At 41.2% G+C, this 24,853-nt stretch overlaps 3 protein-coding genes across 4 annotated transcripts in view; 1 reads left to right on the top strand and 2 right to left on the bottom strand.

Annotated features, from left to right (window-relative positions):
• The window catches only part of rtkna (rhotekin a), a 47,366-nt gene extending 34,261 nt beyond the window's left edge, over positions 1-13,105 (bottom strand). For both annotated transcript variants that reach the window (XM_028414846.1, XM_028414850.1), the window contains exon 1: positions 12,629-13,105. In XM_028414846.1, the coding sequence (XP_028270647.1) occupies positions 12,629-12,739 (111 nt within the window). In that variant the 5' untranslated portion in view covers positions 12,740-13,105. The remainder of the gene's footprint in view (positions 1-12,628) is intronic.
• Positions 13,106-17,322: 4,217 nt separating this feature from the next.
• Positions 17,323-20,582, bottom strand: smn1 (survival of motor neuron 1, telomeric). The gene is made up of 8 exons (XM_028414370.1): positions 20,456-20,582; positions 19,998-20,069; positions 19,632-19,751; positions 19,130-19,321; positions 18,301-18,483; positions 17,866-17,940; positions 17,635-17,742; positions 17,323-17,487 (listed from the first exon to the last, which is right to left on the bottom strand). Exons 1-8 carry the CDS (start codon positions 20,501-20,503, stop codon positions 17,431-17,433), a joined length of 855 nt encoding a protein of 284 aa, XP_028270171.1. The 5' UTR covers positions 20,504-20,582; the 3' UTR covers positions 17,323-17,430.
• hspb11 (heat shock protein, alpha-crystallin-related, b11) lies at positions 20,512-21,983 on the top strand. Its single transcript, XM_028413933.1, has 5 exons — positions 20,512-20,814; positions 20,907-21,013; positions 21,615-21,683; positions 21,750-21,793; positions 21,891-21,983. The coding sequence occupies exons 1-5, from the start codon at positions 20,735-20,737 to the stop codon at positions 21,981-21,983; spliced, it is 393 nt and encodes a 130-aa protein (XP_028269734.1). The 5' UTR covers positions 20,512-20,734.
• Positions 21,984-24,853: the final 2,870 nt, after the last annotated feature.

Here is a 24,853-nt window from a genome sequence, read left to right as displayed (position 1 = left end):
AACAAACACATCACAAATACCGCACCAGCACGCAAGCATGGCGGGGTGGGAAGCTTTGTTCTTTTTACTAGCTTAATTATAAATGAAGAGATTATAACAGTGTGGACTGTTATGAGCTGAATCAGACAGAAAAACGAGGTATTTTTTTTTTAAAAAAAGAAAATATGCAGTTCACACTGTCCCAAGCATTTGGCCAGATTCATTTTTTCACATGTCAACCTTTAAACCTGCCATTTAATAATGACTTAAGTTGCCAACTCTAAGAAAATCCGGCAAGAAACACTCAAAAGATGCCGATCAACTCCACGTTCAGTGTTCAAATGTTCTTTATAGTTACACCTTGTTTAAGGCCCGTCTCCATTTGCCAATATTCCAGCTGTCGGGTGACCTCTGTCCTCAGAAGAGAGAATCCCACAGTTTATTCCGTGTGATTTTCAGCTTAACTCCACAGATGGCAAAAGTGTTGCAGGGTTATCCTGCTCTAGAATACACTAAAAGTAGAAACTCAGAGAACAAAACATTCATCCTGTTGTCCTGTCCAGAGCGATAATCCCGGTCTTGATACAGCTGTTTTGTGTGTGTGTGTATCCTTCCTTGAGGCGTGGGTGAGACCAAACTGAGCAAACCACAAGCTGACCCCTCAACAGGAAACCGACGTCACAAACACTGCTCACACACCCTGATTAATTAAAATACACACATGGAGGGGGGATCAACAGCTTTCAAACCATAACCGGTCGATTTCAAGTGCTCATCATTAGAAGGATGATCATCCTTAGAGGCAGGTTATGAATGGTTTCTCTCTGACATTTAGGACCACCCCTTTGCACACACATGCACATATGGTTCTCCATCAGCCTACAAAATGTCCTCTTACACATGCAAACAGTGAAAACAAAAAGAGCTGTAAAAGCCCTTTCACTTCTGGAGGAGCAGAACCAGGGGTGCCACTACTGCGCCAGGTCATTTCCCCAAGAAAAGCCTCCACCCTTAAGAGTTTAAATCACCCGGCTAATCTGTCACAGACACCAACACGCAGCAGGACAGGAGATTTATTGTTCTGGAGGTGGAAAGAGAAAAAGTTGAGCTGAATGCCTACGGTTATAGGTGCTGAAAAAACAATTTTGGACACTTTTGTGAGCATGTGCCCATATACAAATCAGTGAGTGTGAACTCTTATAGATTCAATCCCCTGTGAAAATTGACCAGGCATGCTGCAAACCCACAAAAATATTAATTTAGCACTTCACTTAATTTAACTTCAGCAGACATCTTTTAATAACGGGTTTTCTAACAGCTGTTCTCTCTGTTTTCCTTAATGGATGTGGATTTTCTTGAAGGAATGAACAAACAATAAAACACATCAGGCTAACAATATACTATTATTCTGATGTCATTTAATCCATTTTGCTTTTCTCTCAGCTCTCTATTAAACCAGCAACAGCTTATTGAAGCAGAACATGCTGCAGGTAAATTCCCCCTGCAGTAAAACACAAAGACTGCCATCATGGGACAAAAGCCTGGAGGCTGAACAAAAACAGACAGAAAAACAGCGATTATCTCAATGACAGGGCACACTGGCAGGATGGCAACCGGCTCAAACACCGAGCATCCGCCGCTTGTTGGCCAGGAGCCACTGAGGATGAGGCAAACAAACTCAGGTATTCAGAGACAGTAGATTAGCTGTTAGTGCAGCGGCCCAACACCTTCGGGCCTGACAGGGATTTTGTGATGCTAAAAGGCAATTACCTGCTGATGGGATGGTGAATCAGCAGCTTGTGACTGTAGCAGAGCCAGATGTGCTAATTGGCTGCTGTGAGGGAGTATGGAGAGGTGAAACTGAAGCATTGTGCAATCAGTTAATCCAATACACACATAAATAAAGGCTGCTGACACTTGCACCAGAGGTTCAGAGAGGGTTGGACTTCTTTTAAGACAATACCCGGTGCCTTTCTTGTTTCTGAACGGACGTGTGGAGGAATATGGAAAACGTCCTGTCCATACACCTAATCAGCTGGAGGAAGCATAGTGGAGTCAGAGCTAAGGGTGTGCATTAGAGGCAAGTGTAGGCTATATGTTTGCAGAGGTGAAAACAAGCTGTGATTTTTTTTTGCTATACAATTTAGGTTATAATTTCAGGCTTAGTCATACACCTACATACACTTCTATTAATCAGTGGGTCCACTTTGTTTCAGACTAAAATAACTCAGCAATAAACAGGATGGTTTCTGATAAGATAACATAGAAGCAATCATAGAGGCAAACTTCCTCCTAGCAGCTCAGCTCCATGAGGATGTGACTGAATGTAGTCGTTTTAGTCTGGCACTCATACTCCTTTGCATCCCTGTCCTCATATTCCATCTGATCAGACCAAAGAGAATATGAGGACAGGGATGCAAATTCCATGTCTGTCCTGGATGTCTCCGAATGAAGACATGTGGAAGATTAAGAATTGATGAGGCCATTAGTGTTAGTCTGGCAGGACCAAGAAGACTACAAAAGGAAAAAATGTTAAAGGATCCATAAAATAATGTGTAAAGACAGTAAACACATTATTATTTTTTATGTAAATGTGATTTTCATCTTCTAATCAGCACTAAAAAAAACACTCCTGTTGCCACAGTTTATATCAAGTCAGTGCTTGTGGTTCAATACTGTCTTTAATGTGGCAGCAGAAAATGGCAGGGAAACACAACCAGGGGCTCAGACAGCCCAGCCCTAAACCACAACAAAGAACCAGGACTATCATCTACACCCAATCTGAAAGCTGAACCCCAACCCGACTCCCACTCACTTAAAATACACACACACCAACCTACACTTACACATCCAGAGACATAAACAAACACACGACATGAAGCTGAGAAAAACTCTCAGCTGATCACAGCTTGTCTGTCTAATTACAGCATGCCAACGTTCTTCCTGTAAAATAGGACAGGAGCTGTTTCTTGTGTATTTTTTTACATTGACAGACAGATGACTGCACAAAGACAAGAAGGAAGAAAAGAAGACACATTTCTCAGTCAAATATGATAATATGGCCTTCCAGACCACCAGTGAAAGCTACTCCACTAAAAAAAAACTGACTCAACGGATTTGAATATCACAAGACTTCAATTACACGGCTGCGTTACGGTAAGCACTGGGTCACATCTGTTCAACTTGATGACAGCAGTGTGTGACGAGCTGTGAAACCAGACGTCCTGTGAGAGAAATCCCCCTGGAGGTCAATTCTTAGTGATGGAGCATGAAAGACCTGCGCCGCCAGCCCGAGTCAGACACTGAGACGCGTGTAATGACATTATAAATCTCTTAGACAGCCTACCTTGTTATTAGGTGTATCAGTTTCAGTGTGATGCACTTAATAACAAGTCTGTGCGAGTGATCTAACATCTACTTCTCATATGATGCTCTATTTGACATTTATTGTCAAATGTGAGTCAGAGATGAGGCCACAAATTCAACAACTAATATTTTTATTTCCCTGAAAGTCCAAAACTGCAGGAAAAGTAATGTGTCACAATCTGCGGGCTACTTACAAAATGGGGGGGGGGGCTCACTGCAGGAAAGAAGCTCAAGTACACAAACACACATAGATATACACACTCACACTCACAGGCATGGTTCAGCAGTTTGGCTGCTTCTCAGAATCATTGCTGACTTTCAGGAACGCTACCTAAGCCAGCCACAGGAGACTGCAGCACCTCATCACTCTGAAGGAGCGGACAGCTCAGTGAAAGAGAAACTCACTCGTTAGGAAATTTATCCACATTGATTTCTCCCCTCAGGGGCTCAGGCTGTGCTCATAGTCCGGATTTATGAGGATATCTACACCAAGGCAATTCATTTGTATTTAAAAATGTGAACGCTGTTTTAAAATGGACATTAATGTGTGCCAAATGCACGGCGAACATCAAATCACTGAGGGAAAAGTGAACCAGAGGAGGAGGGGGGAGAAAGGTGTGCCTGAACTGCTGCAGAGTATGAAATGGAGCAATGGCTCCCTCTGCAGGCCAACAGCTGCAACAGCAACATACATCACCATGCAAGACGTCAGTCTCAGCCGTCGACTGGGGAAAAACACACACAGAGAGTCGCATTTTTGTTTCCAATTAAAGACAGACATTACAAACCAGTCACAGACAAGACAGAATCATTATTCTATATATAAACAGACAAAATCTGTGTTTTTATTTGCCATGAGGTCAGACAGTGTAGCGGCTTTCTGCTGTAAACAGATGTCTGTGTAAAATCTAAAACAAGAGTCACAAATCTTAACATCTGCAGAAAAAATATACGAATCTAAACAACTGCAGGGAAGACGTTCAGGAGCCTACAACTCAAACTGACAAACAGAACATTTTTATAGGTTTAAGATGTTCAACAAGAAGCAAGAAGGGAGAAGGTCTATGGGTTCAATAAGATATGATATTCAGATGTTTACTACTGTCCTTCTTTATCCTTTCCATAAATGCATCACCAACTACTTTATACTTTATTTGTTGTCATAAACACACATTTGAAGAAAGTTTATTACTCAGTTCACATGACATCATGCCAGTCACAACCACAAATGTGCGGCTGGCTGTTACCCTTGTGAGGAATACATCTGTGCAAATACATACAAGGGATTTAGAGAGAAAGTGACATAGCATATATGATAATAAAGCAATGTGCCCTACATACTGAAACAAAATTGAAGCAATGAGTTTACAAGGACATACATTTAGTCTGGAACCTTTATCACAAGTCCTGCTTTTTATACATCTGCAGACTCTCAAACATCTCACAGTTATTCACACCTTCATTTACTCCAGTGTGGACCACAGTACTCTGTGTACTCATGCTTATCACAACACAGCAAACATAAATTACAACTGGTCCAGAACACAGAAGGTAGACTCCTTAGAAAGGGCAAAAACTGAGACCACATTACTACTGCCCTTGCTCCCACTTGCCCTTGGTCCCACTTAGTTTTAGAACTGATTTTAACCATTCCACAGTCCAGGTTGACCCCCAGACTTTTTCTATTAGGGCCCTGACTATCGGGAACAACCTCCCTGACGAGATCAGACCTCTGAACTCTGTTTAGTGGCCTTCAGGTCTGAATGTTTTGTATTTTCATAGTGATCTTGTTTTTCTTTGTATTTATTTTTTGTTTGTTGTAAAACATTGTGTAACTCTGTTTTGCCAAGGGCTATACAAAAAATGTTCATTATTATTATTCATTTAACAGTGTGGGTGATTAAGCGTCTTAATCCACCTGAGTTAACATCTCAGCTGATCTCCTCCTACCTTCCTTGAGGTAGGTAACAATGGGGAAACCAGCAACTGAGCAGAGAAAAACTTGCTGAAACAGCAGGAACAACACAACAATACAACAAGATCTGACAACACACCGTCTGCTGCTGGGCCCAGTAAACACACACATTAAAACACAGGCATGCTGGCAGGGACTAGTTCACTATGCAGCACGCAGGGAAGGCTGACATGCATAATAGACCCATCTGCTCTCATAAAGTCAAACACCTGCTCAGCATCAACAAAACAGAGAACATCATTGGTGTTTGCACCCCCTTTGCCCTGTCCTCTCCTCAGTAACACTCGGTGATCTCTGATCAGACTGTGCTGCAGAAAAATCATCTAAAACATATGTTTCAGTTACTGCACTGAATCATTAGATACAAATTGCATTGTTGGCATGTTATAAGAGGTGACTAAGTTGTTGCCTAATGTAGGAGTAGGGCATTACTGTAACGGAGCACACAGGTGTCATCTTGATTCATATTGTTTTTCATTTCTAAGGAGTTTCATGTGAACCATCAACCATCATGTGACTCATCAATCTGCCATGATGATGTCAACAGACTTTATGGGGGGTGATGACGGGCTTTAAAAGTTGCAGAAAGAGACAAGGTGATGACTTGGGATCTTGGAAAGGTAGTCCTCCCTTTTCAATATGCTGCATGAAGAGCATCCCCCCCCCCCCCCCCCCCCACGGTGATGCCACCATGTCGCCAAGGACCCTGTATGAGATAAGTCCTTGAGGCAGAGGAAGCAAATGACTTCACAAAGGCCAGGCAGCTTAAACTCTTCGTGTTTCAGTGAGATTGCACAAAATGAAAACAAGAACCTGATCCGAGCAGGAGTAGGCATGTACAACACACCTCACAGCATACATTTAAACACTTCTGAACATGCCTCAGTATTGATTCATTTCACTGTGCATTACTCTGGATCAAAGAGAGGCCCTGACTCCGTCTATTCTCCATCTGTTTCACAATCAGGTCGGGTGGTCATGTGATGTATAGGAGCAAGAGATAAAAAGGCTCTTTGTGCAGAGAAAAAATATAGGGGAAAAAAATAGTGTGCTGACATGAACATGCTCTGTATTTTTCAGTCTTATTGAATGTGTGGAATTGAAGGTTAATGACTTGTCCCTGGTGAAGTTACAGGCTAAACATAGACCATGAAATGTTGTAATATATTTACACACAGAGCAAAGTGACCTGCTCGGCTACCACATCTGCAAAAGTAACAAAACAGATGCCTTCCTGCTTTAAAGACAATGTTATTTTGATGATGTCAGTAAGATTTAGAGGTGAAACGCCTTCACCTACAAATGATCAAATTGTTCAACAAATGTCTGGTCACAGACTTGCCTTGTTCCTCATAGAGACAAAGCCTCTTGTGTGGTAAGACTTGTCCTGGACTGTAAATGACACCACATTCTGGAATCTTTTTGTTAATGTTTCACAGAGCAGCATTCAGCAGGGGTCTTGTGTTCACAGAGACAAGAAGATACCTTTGGCATGAGAGGTTCTCTTTTAGATCTGAGCTCAATAGGTGGTCTCTTGTGGAGGGTGTGTACAAAGATGAACAGTGGAAGAAAAAGATTGAGAGATGAAGCAACATTGAACAAATAGTAATGTTCCATGGCTGTGTAAGAGACAAAGGAGTGCTTCCTCTCTGTAAATGTGGATCAGTAAAGTGGGTTAGTGCTGAAGCACATGACAAGAAGGACCCATTTTTCTGCTACATCGGGGGACCTGAGCCTGAAAGTGGTGGAGTGGCCCACATAATATGGCTCTCCTGGGGAGGGAAGGTGTGGAGGATGAGCGATTTGGGAGAATGAATCAGCTGAAGGACATAAAACCTTACAGGGGCAGAGAGGCATAAAACTAATATACAGAAATTACATCATTTATGCTGCGATACTCCATTTAAGCTCTCTTCTAGTTTCTTTTACACATCAGGATTATTAATATTCTTTGGTCTAGATTAAAATGGCTGAACCCAAATCCTTTCAATGTAATACTTTCCCAGTGTTACGCTGAAATAGAAAGACTTAGAGGGGACTTGCATGCCAGCCGTTCTGGGTTATGCTGAATCAAAAGCTTTATCCACTTCACTAACCAAGGTAGGAATTGAATGAGACAGGGGTGATGATGCATAGAGGAAGTTTCCCCATCTAGGAGAGTGAGGGAAGTATCCAGTGATTAAGCCTCCCCCATATATCTGTCTGCCTGTCTGTTCAGCGACTCACTGCTTTTTTTCTTATTTTGCACAAGTTGGCATATGCAGAGTGAACAAAGCCTGTCTGTGACTGATAATATGCAATGGACCTTGCTCAAGGAGACACTACTACTTAGTCACTGTCTGACAGTGTGTGTGTGAAGCCGAGAATGAAAAGGCGCAGATATCATGAATGACTAATGTCAAGTTCAAAACATCGGCCTTCGTTCATAAGACTGAATGGGAAAAAGAGAGTTGCGGGAGTTGTGAATGTTCAGACATATACACGGAGAAGCAGGCATGTGTGAACTGAACACTGACGCTGTGCATGACTCATTTCCTGTCTGTGTATAGTGTTCAGTTCTGCTGTCTGTCTTCACACCTGGCTTAGAGTGAGGTGCTATAATGTACAAGAATACATATCTGATGAGGGGTGGGGTTCACTTGCAACATAAGCAGCAGACCCTCAGCTGTTAAACTGCGCCCTGACACCAGTTGCCACATTTAGACAGTAACCACATTCCAGGAGAAAAACACCAAGGCAGTCTACTGTGAATCCATTTACATCCATTTAGAGCAGGAAATAGATGAATGAAGGAGCAAAAGCCAAATTTACAGCAGGTTTTAACAGTCTCTCCAAGCTGTCAAATAGTCTATCCAGCTTGTTCAGCCAACATGACTTAGATAAGATAAGACTGTGAGGACTGTTCTCATGTCGTGGAACAGACCAGTGAAGGGTCAAGAGGACATCCTGTAACAGTGAGACCATTGTGTGGGGGTCACAGAGAACTGTATGTGAATTATAATGGATGCTTATTACCTGCCTTGTTGCATAAAAAGATAAAAGTATGTCACTTCAACATGAATGCAGTAAGCCTCTATTAAACATTTTATTTGAACAATAAAGCTTTGTTAGCCCAATCACCAAACTTATTAGTCAAACAGTCGAGCCTTTACCACGGGAACAATGACAGGACGTACTGTAGGTTGAATTTTACTCACAGCCTGAAGAGATTAAACAATTTCTCATTTGTGCTCGTATTCAGAGGCTGTGTGGGAAGAGAATGATACACAGAGCCTGTGTAATAGGAAAAGTTAAACATTTGCTAGGTAAAATATCCCTCAGCATACCAAGAAAGCCTCCAAGCAGAAACCTCCAGTGGCAGAGCTTTGTTTGAGAAAAAAAGGTCTAAGAAGGGGTAAACTTTTCACTGGCATCTCCCCTCATGCCCCTGCAGTGTACATGGCAGAAAGCCCTAAGGGTTGACACAAAACACACACAATTATATAGGCCAGTCTTGGCATCTTTGACATAGCTGAGTAGAGATCAACACGTGCAGAGTGCATCCACTCTTTAGAACCTTCAGGCCCCTGAGCCCCTCTTCCTGGCATGTCATGCCCCAGAACAGAATAGGCTGCGGTGCAGAGATGCCCCCCTTTGTTTTCTGAGGAAGTTTTAGCATTCCTTACAAGCAAGTGGGTTCATGTTTTGAGGTTCTCAGTCTTTTCAGTCAAAAGCGTTGTCCTGACAACATCTATATGACCTCTCTTCCTTTGTGTAAGCAGGGAAGCAGATCTGCTTACATAAACTGGCTTAATACCGCACAGCTTTCTGCCAGGCCACAATAAACACCAGCAGAAGCCACACTGAGAGGCTACTGCACATGAGGCTGCCTCTGTGAACTATAAACCATGCATCTAAGCATCTGGAGAAAACATTGGTGAGACAAGATCTCCAACTTGGGAGAAATAACACTAGGATGCATCAGTTTTCAGGGATAAAAGCAATACTTATCCAGAAAGGTCAACACACCGAGAAAACAAAGCACAAAAAAGAATTTTTGATAACAAGACATGTCAGAAGAAATTCAAGGCAGGATCTCTTCTGAACATTTTCTTTTTGCAGTATATGCTGAGCCCAGGGAATACCAAAAGCATCCGCAGTTTCACATAAGCCACGACTATGTTTGAGAGTGTAAGGATTGACAGGGTGGAGAAGGGCAGAGCACCAAAGCCAACCAAACCACAACCCAAGCTCCCGAAGCTTTTACTCAATATTAATGGCAGCCTCTCAGACCATGCCTCACACTGCGGCCGGCTGTGAAAAGGGTGTGGGTGTGGATGGGTGTGTCATCAAACACAGTTTACCACTTCCTGGCCCTGTATAGCTGGTGGCAGCCACACCAGAGTGTGGGCCATCCTTGAGTAACGCAAGAAGTTGTGGAACATTGAAACAGAGGACATTCCATCCCCACCTCCAGGATAATAACCGCACTATCCCAGACTCCCACTGCATGCCTGGGTGGCTTCAGCTGAAACAGCAGAGCTGACGAGGACGGAGACCGTGCACAGAGTGCAGAGATACACTGGTGGCCTTGTGGATCAGAGGGGAGGGATGCAGAAAGCAGATGTGTTCTCTGCTCCCACTGAGAGCAGCAGGCAAAGGATCGACGAGACGGCTGCAGAATGGATTTGGGGACAAATACTGTATGAGCATGTAATCGCTTTGCTCAGCTTCTTATTCTTCCATTCTGTGACCATATTACCCCGACTGTTTGTGATGCATGCACAGCTACATGGGACATCAGTGGATGTGGAGCGAAAACACAGCAAGTCAGGACAATGTAATAAAACAGAGACAATTACATTCACATGGAAACAATATAACAATGCCATGGATGAAGGCCTGGCAATATTACCATTTACATAACTGATTGCTGTATTTAGACGTACAGTTCTAAGAAATCCCCCGAGCCTGGTATTGCAGTCTACAGTCTAATAATAGCAGTAATTTTGCTTTGCAAAATTGTGCTCTTGGGCTTATTTGCCTGTTGGCACAAAAGCACAAAGAGTTTTTTTTACTCCTCCACTGCAATGCTGCCTACAATTGGAAGGGATTGGGGGGGGTTCAGCTTTATTTGGAGAAATACTGTAATTGAACCACTGAGGTTGAAGAAATACTGTTGTGAAAGCGAAACAGAAAAGAACTTTTCACCTAAATGTGACAACGGCTCACCTAACTGCAAATACTCCAGCAATACTCCAGCTGAATGTGAAGGAGAATGGATGAGCAGTTGTCAATAAAACAAAACAGTATTTTGCTTGTTTTAGTCAGAATATATGCTCTAACAACACAAATGCAGTCTGATACGAGAACGTAATCAAACACATTTGCATAAGAGGCTCAAACGTTGGCGTTTACCACCCAAACGTGATGTTCCTTGGCACTGTGAAAGAGGGCGCTTTCACACTGCTTCATTGAAATGCCACAGATAGGTTCTGTGGTGGCACTGAGAGAGGAAAATCCCAGTCTCTGAAAGAGGATCATTAGCATGGGCAACAAAGGCACAGAGAGAAATTAATCTTGTATGAGAACCAGCGGAGGACAGATTACAGAGCTAAGGAAGCAATGATTGTTGCTGTCGTGAAAAGAAGGGAAGTCTTTACCCAGATAAATAACTAATACAAGCAAACCAAGCAGGGTGAAAGTAATACAAGTCATCCAGGATTAAGGATGAATGTGATGGTTCAGAATATCAAAACTATTTAACATGCCTGCTAGCCAAACAAACACACAAATACTCATTACATAAGAAGGTTGTTAAATTCCCATAGTGCTCCCTATAAGCCCATGCACCACTGCCTCGGAGGGAGATTGCTTACACCATGTGCTAACCCTCAAGAGATCACCAGCTCACACCATCTGAAAATAAACCTGAAAACACATGAGATCATCCTCCGCCTGCTGGAGATACTGTACGAACTTAACTACATTAACACAAACTGTACCTGTAGCCAGCGCCATGTGTCACCGGCCCGTATGAGATTAATCTGTCAGATATCAACGCAGGCTCAGAGACCGGATTACAATAATTGTGACTGCAGATCAATAGAATGGAGTGTACCTGACATCCTGGGGGTTAGTTGTGTTTCCCTGTGATGTGAATTATAAACAACTAGTAGATATAAGCTGACAATGTGTATGCCTGCACGCAAATACACACACACACACACTGGGTGAAAAACCATGAGGCTAGAGGGGAGGAGAGACAGAATCAATACCCTGCCTTTTCCATTTGCTATATTGCACCATTAACATTCCTTAAGTATCCTCTTACAATTGAGTCTGCCCCTCACACTCTCCCTCACATGTACACAACTCTCTTTCTTACTTCTGTGCAACTCACTTGTGGATTTTTACTTTCAACTCACAAAAAATAAAAACAAAAGCATGCTATACACTAACTGCTGATGAGGGCCAAGTCTGTGGAAGAGAGTGAAAACAAGAGACACATGGAGGACTTTCCATTTAAAACAGTATTAGTGGACTGTAAGTACGTGTAATTAGAGGTTAGATTGGAAGTCACTTCTGAGCCTGTCTGCTCCACTGACAAAACGGTGGCTAATATGAAGCAGATGTTGACATGGGAGCTTTGCAGAGAGGAAGAGGAAAACATGCATGAAGAGTACTTCTTATAATCCAGTGATAAACAGCTGAAGGGATACACAGTCTACTGCTCTGACCCAGTTCTCAACTTTTGCAGTCTTTTTTTAAAGTGGTCTCTTGTGGTTTTCTGTGTCCACATGCTGCATTCAAAAGACATGGGAGTGAGTAAGCAGCCTGACATCCCTACAAAAGTTTTAAAACTGCACTTTAAAATGTTATTAAATAAAGAAAAATGAGTCATTATGATGAAGAAATGTTATATAGTAACTACCAAAAAGTGCAAGCATCACAACAAAACATTATTAGGCAGGGATATTAAAGCAGCACCATATTAAATTATGAGAACATTGAAGTTACCATCAACTTACTAAGCAAAGCTCTCAGGTCTCTTTGGAGATATTGCACTTTTTAAAAAAAGTGCTTTAGAAATGCTGCAATTAAAAGCTTTCATTTGAGGACGTGAACGCAGCAGGAGAGCTCTCCAGTGCAATTTAATTAAAACATACAGTAAAGTCGCCTTCAGAGAAACTCCAGAAGTGTGCCAAATAAGTTAGTTGGTAGATCAGACAGTTGTAAACATAGATTCCCCCCTGGTGTGTGTGTGTGTGTGTGTGTGTGAGAGAGAGAGAGACGGTGATGATAACTGGCGGACAATCAAGAGTCTACCTGTGATGTGTCCAGGAAAACGCTCTTTCTGAACTTCCCTCGCCGTATCTCCATTTCAAGGGCTGAGCCGCGGGCAACGGTGGCTCTCGCTGTTTGATTTCGGCAAAACATCGTCTCCACTTTCTGGCAACTTCACAGACAAACCAGTCCCGAGTAGGTAGATCGTGTTAGATTAAGTTAAACTGTGCGCAAAATGAAGGCACAGCCTCGGAAGGCTGCCCAACTCAGTCCAAGAGCAGTCAGATCCAGGTGGCACAAAAAAAACCCGGCCACAACGGAGAGGAAAACTCCCGAGAGACTTGAAGCAAACCTCGCATGAAACACTGATGTTCCTTCAGAAGTGGGAGGCGAGACTGACGCGCTCACAGGGAGCAGAAGATTTACACGATCTTCCTCCACAGCTACCTTTTCATTTTCTCCAAACACGGCCCCGTCAGCGTCCACCAGGGACACGGTGACACCCCATGTGGTGCTGCAGCCGGGACCTAACTTTTGCCCTGTCCTTCTGTATCAGGAGACCTCTACCGGTGATGAATGGCACAGATTAACTATTGCAACACTTCAGTGTCAGTAGTAGGCAGGCCTCTTTGTGCAAGTCAGTCAGCAGGGATGGATGAAGCACAAAAACCACCTATTTGGCAACTTTAGTATAATTTATATGTGGTATTATTTAATTCAGCTTTCCTCAATGAAAACAAACATTGATTTGTGACCTAGCTCAAGGAATTTGGCTTAGTGATTCAGTGGGTACATAAAACATAAAACAAGTAACATGGACTTATTACAAAAAGCATGCATGGGTTATTAAATAAATTAAATAAATCTAATCTAAAAATAGGAATATGAATTTACAATATATACAAATGTACAGAACAGTGTCTAAGGTTTATGTGTGAACTCAAAATAAACCCAGATATGAAGCAGTGTAACAGGTACCACACATGGTTCTGTAAGGCGGTACCAGTGTGCAAAGTAGTGACAGTGCAAATATTCTGCAGCTGGATCATGACAGGAGCTTGGTACAGTGCACAGCAGAGGAGAAGAAGCTGTTCTTGTGGCGTGAGTTTCTGCTTTGAATGTACCGGAACCTCCTGCCTGAAGGGAGTGGCTCAAAACGTCCATGTCCAGGGTGAGAAGGGTCAGCTGTGATCTGACCTGCACGCCTCACAGTCCTGGAGATGTACAAGACTGCAGCCGATCACCTTCCCAGCATTATGGATTCTTCAAATGTATTGTTATAAAACTTTTACACGGCTCTGGACAGATTCGATGATGGAGGGCTGTATGTATGGTGACCTCCTCCACCTGCAGAGTGTAAAAGGATTTCTTTCTCATGTTCTCTCTTACCTCTGTGGTTTAATTTATCATTATCTCTTGGTCTTTTTTGCTCCTTTTTATTGCTTCTTTTGATGTTTCTTCTTTTTTGAGTTACACCGTAGCTCCAAACCTGCTGAGCCACAGTAGTCTAGTCAGGGTACTAAAGAATCTGGTTAAAATCCACATGCACTCAATGTGTTCAAGAAAGCAAAACATTCTCTACATAATTTTACAAATGTTACTTTTTGCAGTCTTAGCTTAAATCCATCATCTTATTTTGAAACTTTACCGTCTATTTAAGGACAAATAGATGAGATTAACAGCACGACTTTTCTCTCATACAAAGATGTATGATGTGTTTACATCAGATTTGCTCCTGCTTTGTCTCTAATAATGTGGCCTGTTTTATTGGGATCTGTAAAGACATGCTGTACTTTCATGCTATACCATTGTGTTTATATGCACCTGTAACAGAAGCCAAAGATCCACCAGGAATGTGACTCATAATCTGAATGGCACCAGGACTTTTCTGGGCCTGCTGTTAGTGGAATTCTGAAAGGTCAGAGGGTGACCGTGGATTGTTGTGACTGACACAGAGGTCAGAGAAACAAAGCGTGATATCACAATGCTGCTTTAGTCCAGTCAGGAAAGCAGGCATGGACTGTACACATTAAATACTGTGGCTTAGGAGCTTTAAAACCTATGGTATAACCCCATTTCTGCTTTAAATTTGATGTGATGTGGCAACAGGTTTGATCCCCTTTGTTGAAGTTTTTGTCTCATAATGATGTGTTTAAGCATCATTTCTGCACACAGGCCAGGTTAGCACTTTGTGTGTGTTTTGGCATTGTTTTGCTGAAATAAGTAGGGCCTCCCTGAAAAAAGATGTTGCCTTGCAATCGCACACATTGCTTCAAAAACAGTATTATGGAGTAATGATGCCCTCTCTGGTGCACCCATAAAATGTGCAACAGATAACAAGCTGGATGTCCCCTCTTCTTTTTTATTCTGGAGGATGAATCATACATAATTTTTAAGACAACCTCTCATTGGTCCATCTTCAGTGAGCTCAGATTCAGAAAACATGATTCAGAGATGCAGTGATGGTTTTCAGAAGTGTTTTTGAGCACATGCTGTGGTTTTCACTACACAGTTCTATCTCTTTGATCATCTTTTCTCTTACACCCGGAGCAATATAGTTTTTACATCAGAGCTATTCAATATAAAAAACAGTGGTTGCGATATATATATATATAAAGTTCACATCACCGTGCGCCCGTGTGATTGTCCTTCACTTCACAACACTTTGTTCCTTTTGACCAAATCATAACTGGACTTAAAACTGCAATCTGCTTTCATCTGTCTGCTGATCAAAACCTGTGTTTAAAGCAGGTAACTCAACAGGTCGATGCACTAACTCCTGTGGAACACATCTCGCACTTTGATTCAGTAATTTAGACCACATTCCTTCATCTGCAAACATTTCCTCTCCTCGTTTAGAGGTATTTTCAGTCAAATTTTCATCATTTAACATTGCAATGGGGAATGTGCGGTGAGTAATTCTGCAGAAAAAGCAAAAGGGCCTGCTGAAGCCCCTGTTGCTGTAATATCCCCCCCAAGTCTCTTATTTAAAAGCAGGATGTTTGTTGATATTGGGAGTTTGGGTAAATAGCTGAAGGCGCTGTAACTCATGCAGCAATGTGATCTCACTGGGATGTCTGTCTGTTTCCTAGAAGGGACTATGTGAAATGCAGATTATGTTTACACGCCTCACGCAGCTCTGGTCAGTAGGGGGTAGACAGTCACAGAGGGGAGCGGTGCTTTCCCAAGCTAGCTCTGACCCCCTTTTAACTCCTCACCGGGCTCCTCTGAGCCCTTTGGGCAGCTCAGCTCACTGCAGAGTCGGGCAAGCAATGGGCTTATGTGCAGGCTTTGCCGTGGCAGATTTTAAACCCATCTGTGGGGGAAAGATAGGTCTGGTTTATCACCCCTCGTTTATAGTGTGTATTCTATTTGTAAATCTCACAAACTACATTTCCTCATGTTACCGTCCCTCTTTCTTCCCATTTCTTCTCTTTTGCCCACACACAAAACTGCCAAAACAAAAGTGACTGCTACAGTGAGAATCAAATACAACAGTAAACACTGGCAGTCACAGTGGGCTATAGAATGCCGACCACAGTCAGTGCACAAACAAAGGGGCCGCGCTTAGCTCAGAAAGCAATGGCTTTAGAGCAGCTGGAGGACGATCACATGGACAATCATGCTGCTACATCCTAACACAAAACCCTGTTCTGTTTCTTACCTTCATATACAAACATATATATATATATATATATATATATATATACACACACAGTATGATCAATTGCTTAAAAGTTGAGAACCTGAGGAGTGGGTGTGAGCAGGCAGCAAATCACCAGTACAAGAAAATATGGGAAATCTGTTCGACTTGCTTTTATGGAATGAAAGCAATACAGGCTCAGCAGAATGATTGTGGCCGTTCCCACTGTAATTACATGTGGTTTTCTGTTTTCTATATATAAACTTGAACACAGTATCTGCAACCATTGCCGTTTCCTCCTCTGTTCTTACTTTATTAAACCTCAAACATTCCAGCAGCAATACCATGTATTACAACCAAGTAACAAACCTCCTGCAGGTCCATAGGAAACTATAACTTTTCTAAACATTTTAGGTACCGTATACTCTTTGACCTCCTAAGGCCTTTCAGTGAAAAATGTTTGAAAGGTTGAATTTATCATGTGTAAAAGACATTAAGACAAAATATCTTTCAATAATCCCAATGTCTCAGCGACTCTGTTTGAGGATCAATCTTTATCTGTGCAGCTGCTTGGATGCGTCATGCTGTCTGTAGCTAAACCGGTGCCTACTATCAGCCTGAAATATGTACCCATCTGAGTTGAAAAACATTATGATGGATGCGATCCTGTGTTGTTGAGTGGACAAGGAAACACCTCAGGGAAAACAGAGAGCTTGAATGCAAGGCATATAGTGGAACGATTCTCTGAATCAAATGCGTGGAAAGCCCCAGAGGGACTAAAGTAGAACTGGAATCTGACTTGCAATCAAATTCTTTGCATACCAAGAGACACACAAGTATATAGAATCAAAACAGGCTCTGCTATGCTGTGATACTGCTCAGGTTTACAATATATTATGCATTCATACTACATTTGTGTATGTGAATACATTATGCTACTCTGACTTCTGCTGGTCATTATTTGCCATTACAACCACATGTCATTGACACTGACACAGGCAGAAGCTACATCCATTGATCTCTCACTTATTTCTAATAAGACAAGTGTCTTCACAACTGTGTCATAAAAACAAACTGCCAAGTCACTTAACAATTCTGCTCGAATGGCCTTTATTTCATTTATTTACAAAGAATACAAAAACTCCTGAGCTCCAGATCTTCAAGGTGAGGCCCAGGGTAACCCATACTAATCCAGATCAAATCATTTGTGGTGCTGTTTTGTCCAGCTGGCAGCTTCTTTGCGCCCTTGTTTCAACCCCTATAAAAAAAGGATATAAAATCAATAGAGCTCCTTTAAGATTAATATGGCTCCTGTTAAGCAAGCTCCCACAAAGGCATCAATATGCTTACTACCCAATGCTGAATCTGTAAATAAAAGCTGTAAACCTAGCCTCTGTGCACATACCAGGTAGTATCCCGTGTGATATCCACTCATGTACCAGGAGATAAGCACACTGCCCAGGGCTTCATCGTCCACCATGTCGGGGCTCATTGGTGGAGGTGGAGGGATCATCTGAGGCAGAAACGGTAACAGCAGAGGGAGTGTGATCAAAATGGAGACACTGCTGAGAACCTATAAAAACTAAACTTATAAACTATACGTTTTGCATTTGGAATCATTAAAATAGAAACTCACAGGAGGACCAAATGACATCATGGGAGGCCAAGGAGGAGGTACAGGTCCATGACCTCCAGACCGCCTGCTTCCACCCTGATAGAGAACACGAGAAGTGTTGATTATTTTGCAATAAAAGAAAGCTTCTTCAAAGAACACTATCTGGCACAACATAAGCACAGTCCAAAGCACAAACTTCCACGTATATCATAAGCAACTTCCAAGGAAGGTTTGAGATAATATGTATTAGTTTTTAAACACATTTTTGTTTGTATGGCCTTTTGCATCAATACAGAGGGTACAACTATTACGATAAATGCCAGTTTAATTTATCACAATCCAATACCGCTGTGATAAATGCCAACTCAGAGATTGTTTATCTTCCATGTTCACATTGTAAAACATTTCTTTTCACCCTTTGCAGAATAAATGAAACTTGAGAGTCTTTATTCTTACCTGTCTGAATGCATGCATAGGAGGTGGGCCTGGGGGAAATGCTGGGAATCCAGAAGCCCACATAGGAGGGGGTTCTTTGTGGGTCTTGGACTTGTGGGCTTTACTATGCGATTTCTGTTGTTTGTGTTGATTTGGTGTGGTTGACCTGTCACTCTCCTCTGTTGATGTTTCTGCTTCATTCACCTACAGACGGCACATAAAGACATATTGTTTTATCCTTTTTATTATAAACAAATATATGGATACCTCAAATCTGAGGCATCCATAGCCAAATTTTATTTCAGTCCCAATAAGATGTGAGCACTAAGTACTGATTAGTCTTTAGATAGATTAGCAAGCAAAACAGCAATTTATAGTTTTACAGATTTCCAGGAGTCGTTATTTGATCAAAAAAAATTATGTAAATGACATTAATCTCATTTTATTTCAGCTGTTAATAGGTATTGCTTGCAATGCTTGTAAATATTGATCAATAATCCAGAATGTCTACATTATTTTATTTATTTTCTGCGCAGCCCGTGCTGTCTTCTACTGGATACACCTACAACCAAAAAGTAATGAGAGTAATATAATGTGCAAAGCAGCAATCCATAAGTGCCTCCATGCTCAGTCCAGACTGTGTTAAAAATGTATCGCCACCAAATATGATCTAATTGTGCTTTACTCACAATGTTTCTGATTTCTATTCTATTTTTCATCCTCCCACAACAGGAGGAGGATATACCGCCAAATAATACACAAAAGAATTAAAAGAAAAAATTAACTACTGACATTAAAACATTACATTGTGTTGTGGTAATAAAAAAACAATAGACATGCACTACTTTACCTTGGTACTTGATTCCTCATCACCTTCAGATGTCTCTGAGAGCAGGTCTTCAAGTTTCTGCTCCTCTTCGTTTCCGTAGTCTGTATAAATGACTACACATGTGCCTCTCTTCTCATCTATGGAAGAAATGGTGGCTGTGTAGAGCTGGCCATCCCCTGACCAGTAAGCACTGCACGAGTCACCAACCTGCCACTGAAACACATCAAACTATTTTACTATAACTGAGGACAAAACATAACCACATTTTCTTGTCTGCAGTATACTAAATCTATAATTACAAAGAAGGCTGAAGAAAAGTCACTTTAGATCAATGAAATGTAAAATCAATGGCCAAAGTGCAAAACCTCCTATCTGCAGTTGTTCTTCTATTTTCCTAAGGAACTAATACCTTGTGTCATTATGTGTTAATACATATTAGTGATATATTTTTTTTTACATGTTTCAGATGTTTTGTGTTTTGGTCACTGTTATGTTATATCTGAATGCAGCTGCATCTCCTCACCTCTTTATCTGGTGGAGCATTAGCTCTTTTTCTGCTCTGGTTCTTTTTGTTGTTCTTTCGCTTTTTTGCCGGTTGATTTTTCTTGGAGGCTTGAGGGTCCTCTTCACCCTTAAGGGCAATCTAGTATGTAAAGCAAGGTCAGGGGGTTTAACACAGAGTTCACCATCTACCAGAGTGCTGATCTGGAAAGAGAAATTGTTCACAACAACAAAAATCTGTGGATTTTTTAACAGGATGATGCGTTCTGAAGAGAGAGATTACTTCTATCGTTTTCACAGGTACATTGAGTACTTTCAGCAAACCAGTTACATCCACTTTTAGTGTTTATCATTTGATTTAGGAGTGACTCGTCGTAAAAGGCGTTACCTTGAAGGATGCAACCGCTTTGTCATACGCCTTTATCAATGCAGTGTCATCCCATACATCCGAATCGTCACTCTGGAAAAGAGAACAACACAGTTGTACTTTGTAAAAAATACTTTTTATACTGTAAATAACACTGATAATAAAAGTTTTCGTGGACTCGGCAGCTGATCTGACTCCACTTGTGAGGAGGATGCTACTATAAGTCTAAGTGCGACACCTGCAGCTATAACTAATTGTTTGCCATGTGTCCAGGACAATGCATTACAATCAGTAAATATATTTCCATATATATACACATCTAGTGAAATACGTCAGGCAAACGTTGGTTTGAAACTTAGCCGAACTCAGCGTTGCCTTGTAGCTTAATAGCTCGCTCTCTCCACCGATGCTATGATGATATAGCCTATATGAACCCTGGAGATTAGAAATGTAAAGCTCAGTAGTGTGAAATAACTCGCCTGTCCGGTTCCGCGTGTAAATAGCGTGTCTTTACACCCATTCGCCATGTGAATATGTCTTGAACGCAGTGCTAACTGCTAATTTCTAAACAACTAAAAGCGTGGGTCGGAAATGCTGACGTTCCGGGTTTGTGACGTATATACCCTGCGACACAGTGGTTGGCTTGGCAACGGCAATAGCTAGATGCTACTAAGACCCGTAAACGCCGTTTTGTTCGTGTATCAGTCAATCTAGGCAGCACCAAAGATCAATAATCGTTGTCGTGTGCTTTGTTCGCAATGTTTGATTCTGTCGGCCCTCACGTTGTGATGGCTGCATCCAGCGATGAGAATCACCCACCGGAAAACATCACGGATGGGTCAGTGTTGCCTCTCAAATATGATCATCTTGTAAACTTGTCTTTAGTTGACAGGTCGAATAACATTAAATTGTTGGTCCCTTTTTACGCAGAAACACCAAAACGTTTTGGATATCCACCGGGATGTTTCCTCAGGAGTTCGTCCTTCGCTTTGCCGAACCCACACAGATTTCTGGAGTGACAGTGGACAGCTACAATGGTATATAAACAGTGGTAGTTTAAATGATAGTAGCCTGTGAAGAGAGATTGTTCAGATGCTCTGACTCCTCCATTCTCTGTCTTGGTAAAATGATTTAAGAACCCACTTTAGTGGGATTTGTTTGCACATGCATATAAAGATCTACTGTTGACTGATTTAAGATCAACTTTAAAGCATGTAAATGTTATCATTTACTTGCTTTTCTTGCTTTTTCAGAAATGTATGCTAACTATGTAATAAAGATATGTTATATAAACTCAGATTGTAGTGCCTGGACCTTTGAACAGAACTGTAATCTGTTACTAGTAAACAGCTTTAAGTAGCTTTGAAGTCATCCACACTCCCAACACAGATTAATTAAATATCTGTGTTGACACTTTGATAAAAATTTGTTCTACACTTTAAAGTGTTACTGTCATTTAAGTCAAGTCTACATTATTAGCTGGATTCATTTTTATTATTTGTATAATTATATTTGTAAAAGAACTATTATAACATAATCTAACATTTGACAAGAATTGACTGGGTATTATGTATTTTACATGTTGTTTTAGATTGTATACATGTTTTGTGATGTTCAAGTATTTGTTTTTTCCCCCAGTCAAGCATCTAAAGATAGACAAGAACACGACGCAACAAGCTTCTCAGTTTGAGCCTGTTGCAGAGAAAGGTAAGAAAAATACCAATCTGCAGTGTTTATTAAAAAAAAGTGATTAATAAATGTATTACCTTGCAGAATTTGAATGTACAGAGGGACAGCTGCAGTCAAATTATATTTCAGTAAGTTAAAATGGAAATATTCAAATATGGTACTTTATTCAAAGACTATACATGTATAGAAATATTAAAACCACTTGTCTTTATGCTCTTCTTTCAGCTAAATGGCAGCAGTGCAACCCAGCTTCGTTTTATTATCGCTTCAGGATATGATCACTTTGTGTCAGTGCACAGAGTCAGTGTAAAATATTGACACGCATATGTGTAATTGTCTCAGATTAAATAATCATATTGTATATGTGGCTTTGTGGCATTATCTCATCATTTTAAATATGAACAAATGTGATTAAATGGTGCTTGGATAAGGGATGGGGACTTTATTATCTTATTAATCTTATCATTAAAATTGCACCTGTGGTGCATTTTTAAAGCTAGATCTCTTAATTCCAAATTGTGCTACAACCTATTTTCAGTGTTTTTCACTGCATGCTTAAAGTTATGGAGTCACTTAAGAAGCTTTTTTTATCCCACATTTGACTGTTTCTACTAATTTCACAAGCTGATAGTTGGCAAAGCTTTGGAAAAAAAGAGTCGGATTGTGATGAATGGTAGAATTACTTTCAAAGGAAGTTTCTCTCTTTGTGAGAGATAGAGTTAATTAACTAATTTTGAGCAGCAGGAGCTTAAATTGGAATCCTTCCAGCCTCCTCACCACCACCTACCCCCATGCCGATGAGCAGAATTTGACATCCCCACAGATATGTGTAACCATGGGCATTGTTGCTGGGAGGGGTGAGGGTTTTTCTTTTTTTTTAGGGGACCAGATGGTTTCCCAGCCAACCAGTGAGTGTCTAAAGACTGCAGGCCTATTCACACAAAGTACTTATATCCTTCACACACACACTTGCACACAAACACTGACTCCTATCTACCTCCGTTACCATTTCAACTTGTCGGTAGCAAAGGCTTCAGCGGTGTGCGAGGACCCTTTGGGACTCCCTCCCCAATTACTTTGCTGACTGCAGAGGAGCTTGGGGATTTACAGAGGCTGTGTTTGCAGTAGTTTGGCCTGCATGCAAGGCTCCGCATATACCAATAAAAATATGAAATACATGACTGAATAACTAGCCCCCTGATATTTTAGAACAACTAATTGCTCAGGGGTATGGCTGCAATACAACACATTTGAGTATGTGAGTGTGTAATGAGTAATGAGGCTGAGGTAGAAACTGATACAGTGTTATTGACTCATCCATTATTTACCAGTATGGAATATGTATTGTTAGGGGTGAGGTTTGGGCCATGAAAAGATGTGCCAAGTCCTGTTTCTTAGGAGTAAAATTTTTTGCTCACAGCAGTTAAAAATTATGAATTTATTTACATTTACATATAACAGCAGATGTCTTTTTGTAAGTTTAGCAGGGCTGCAGAAGCACCTCCCCGTCACTAATGAATTCTGGCCCTTTTGTGCCTGACTGTCAGCCGATCAGGAGAATCACAGCAGGATATGAGTGCGTTAATATCATGTCACTGCAGGGCAGGGCTAAATTATCACCCGGTGTCATCTGATGACTGCCTAACTGCTGTCCAATCACACAGAGACATCTGCTGGACCATAAGTCTGTAGCTGAGTCCTTAAACAAACGATCATCTTCCTCCAGAACCCTTGCTGGTAGCTGACTTTGTAGATTTTAAGATGAATACAAACCCTATAAACAGCACATATGTAGTATGTTTTGCTCTCAACGTTGCAACAAGGATTTGTGTTTATTGTGTAAAATTGTTAAAGTATAGGTGACGTTACTTATATGGTTATTTTGAGGAAGAAATCCTCCACCCACCCAGATTTGTTATTGTCTTTCATGCCAAAGCAGCCTATTTGAATTTCTTGTTATCTGGCATCGGTGTGGTCCTCCTTTCATGTCGGTGGCGGAGCCAAACACACACTGACAATGGACTTTAATTTGATTTCAGTTTTGATTTGGTTCCATCAACTCAGTCATGACAGAAGCCGAGATGCAAGGAGCTGTTGTGCAAGGAAGGAAGCAATATCAAAAGGACAAAATTAAGATGATTAAATGGAAGAAGAAAACAATCCTCTCATTATTTAAGTCCAAGAGGAGTGGAGAATGATAACGAGGGATTGACAAAGAGCGTAGTTGAAGACAGGCATGAATATGTATCAACAGGATTCGCATGGTAAAGCATTTGCTTGTCAGGTTGTGTTATAAATAGAAACATAGCTTCCAAATCAAATGACAGGAGCTCACTCTATCTATATTGAGATGTGGTATAATTCATGAAAAGTATGCACACATATCTTTCAAAGAGAGCATGAAAGGATAGTTCAAAGAAAAGCCTATTAATTCAGTGATGTATTTGTTATTGTCTGAATACAAGTAAAACTGTATTTGGTTGAAAAAGCTTCAGTGTATTGAAGGAAAATCAACTTTTACTCTGTATAAACTGAATTGTTGAATCCAGCGGTGTAAACGAGCTAAAGTGTTTTGCAGCGACGCACAAATGACAAACATCTGTAGTTTTTCAAACATCTGTATCCTAACTTGTTTTTATTTAGTCTTTTCACACAAGTGTGAAAGTTTTTCAATTTCAAGTATTTTTCTTTCTACCACTACATCATTGCAATATCAACTGTCCTTTATTTGACCAATTTTCTGTGCCAAGGCCCATCGTGAGGGATGCAAAGCACTTATCAGTCACTTGAATTTGAGTGTCACTGGATACAGTGCCTCACCTTAGATTCCACTCAGTCTGTCTGATGCCTCCAAATCTCTCCTGACCTGCTGTGGTAATGTAGCGTAATGGTGGGTAGCTGAGCAATCTCGAGCCGCCTCGTTACAGGCATACTTGACCAGCGCAAAAATGTGCAGATACTTCTGCATGATGGTCTGTCTGTGTGAGCTCCTAAATATTGAGTGGGTAGAGTAGTTAAACTTTTGCTTCACAAACTACTTTGCCCTTGTGGGAAGTGGAATAACTCCAAAACAGCAGAGCCAAATGGCCAGGGCTGCTACTGCTGCTGTAGGAAGGATTGTTCTCCTCCAAGTGGAGCAAAGCCAGCTAACTCTCATAAAGTTGGATGAGCAGTGTAGGGGGAGAGGT

The sequence above is a fragment of the Parambassis ranga genome, chromosome 9 (assembly GCF_900634625.1).
Source record: "Parambassis ranga chromosome 9, fParRan2.1, whole genome shotgun sequence".
NCBI classification, from domain to species: domain Eukaryota; kingdom Metazoa; phylum Chordata; class Actinopteri; family Ambassidae; genus Parambassis; species Parambassis ranga.
Note: the sequence above shows the minus strand (reverse complement) of the source record. Positions and strands in the feature narration are given on the sequence as shown.

Excerpts from the sequence above, each read along its gene's own strand:
- smn1 (XM_028414370.1), bottom strand. The coding sequence starts at position 20,503 with ATGGCGAATGGGTGTAAAGACACGCTATTTACACGCGGAACCGGACAG. Across the intron at positions 19,752-19,997 it reads AAGCGGTTGCATCCTTCAAG|ATTGCCCTTAAGGGTGAAGA; the intron begins GTAACGCCTTTT and ends TTTACATACTAG. Across the intron at positions 17,743-17,865 it reads TGATGTCATTTGGTCCTCCT|ATGATCCCTCCACCTCCACC; the intron begins GTGAGTTTCTAT and ends TTTCTGCCTCAG.
- hspb11 (XM_028413933.1), top strand. The coding sequence starts at position 20,735 with ATGTTTGATTCTGTCGGCCCTCACGTTGTGATGGCTGCATCCAGCGAT. Across the intron at positions 21,684-21,749 it reads TGAGCCTGTTGCAGAGAAAG|AATTTGAATGTACAGAGGGA; the intron begins GTAAGAAAAATA and ends ATTACCTTGCAG. Across the intron at positions 21,794-21,890 it reads TGCAGTCAAATTATATTTCA|CTAAATGGCAGCAGTGCAAC; the intron begins GTAAGTTAAAAT and ends CTCTTCTTTCAG.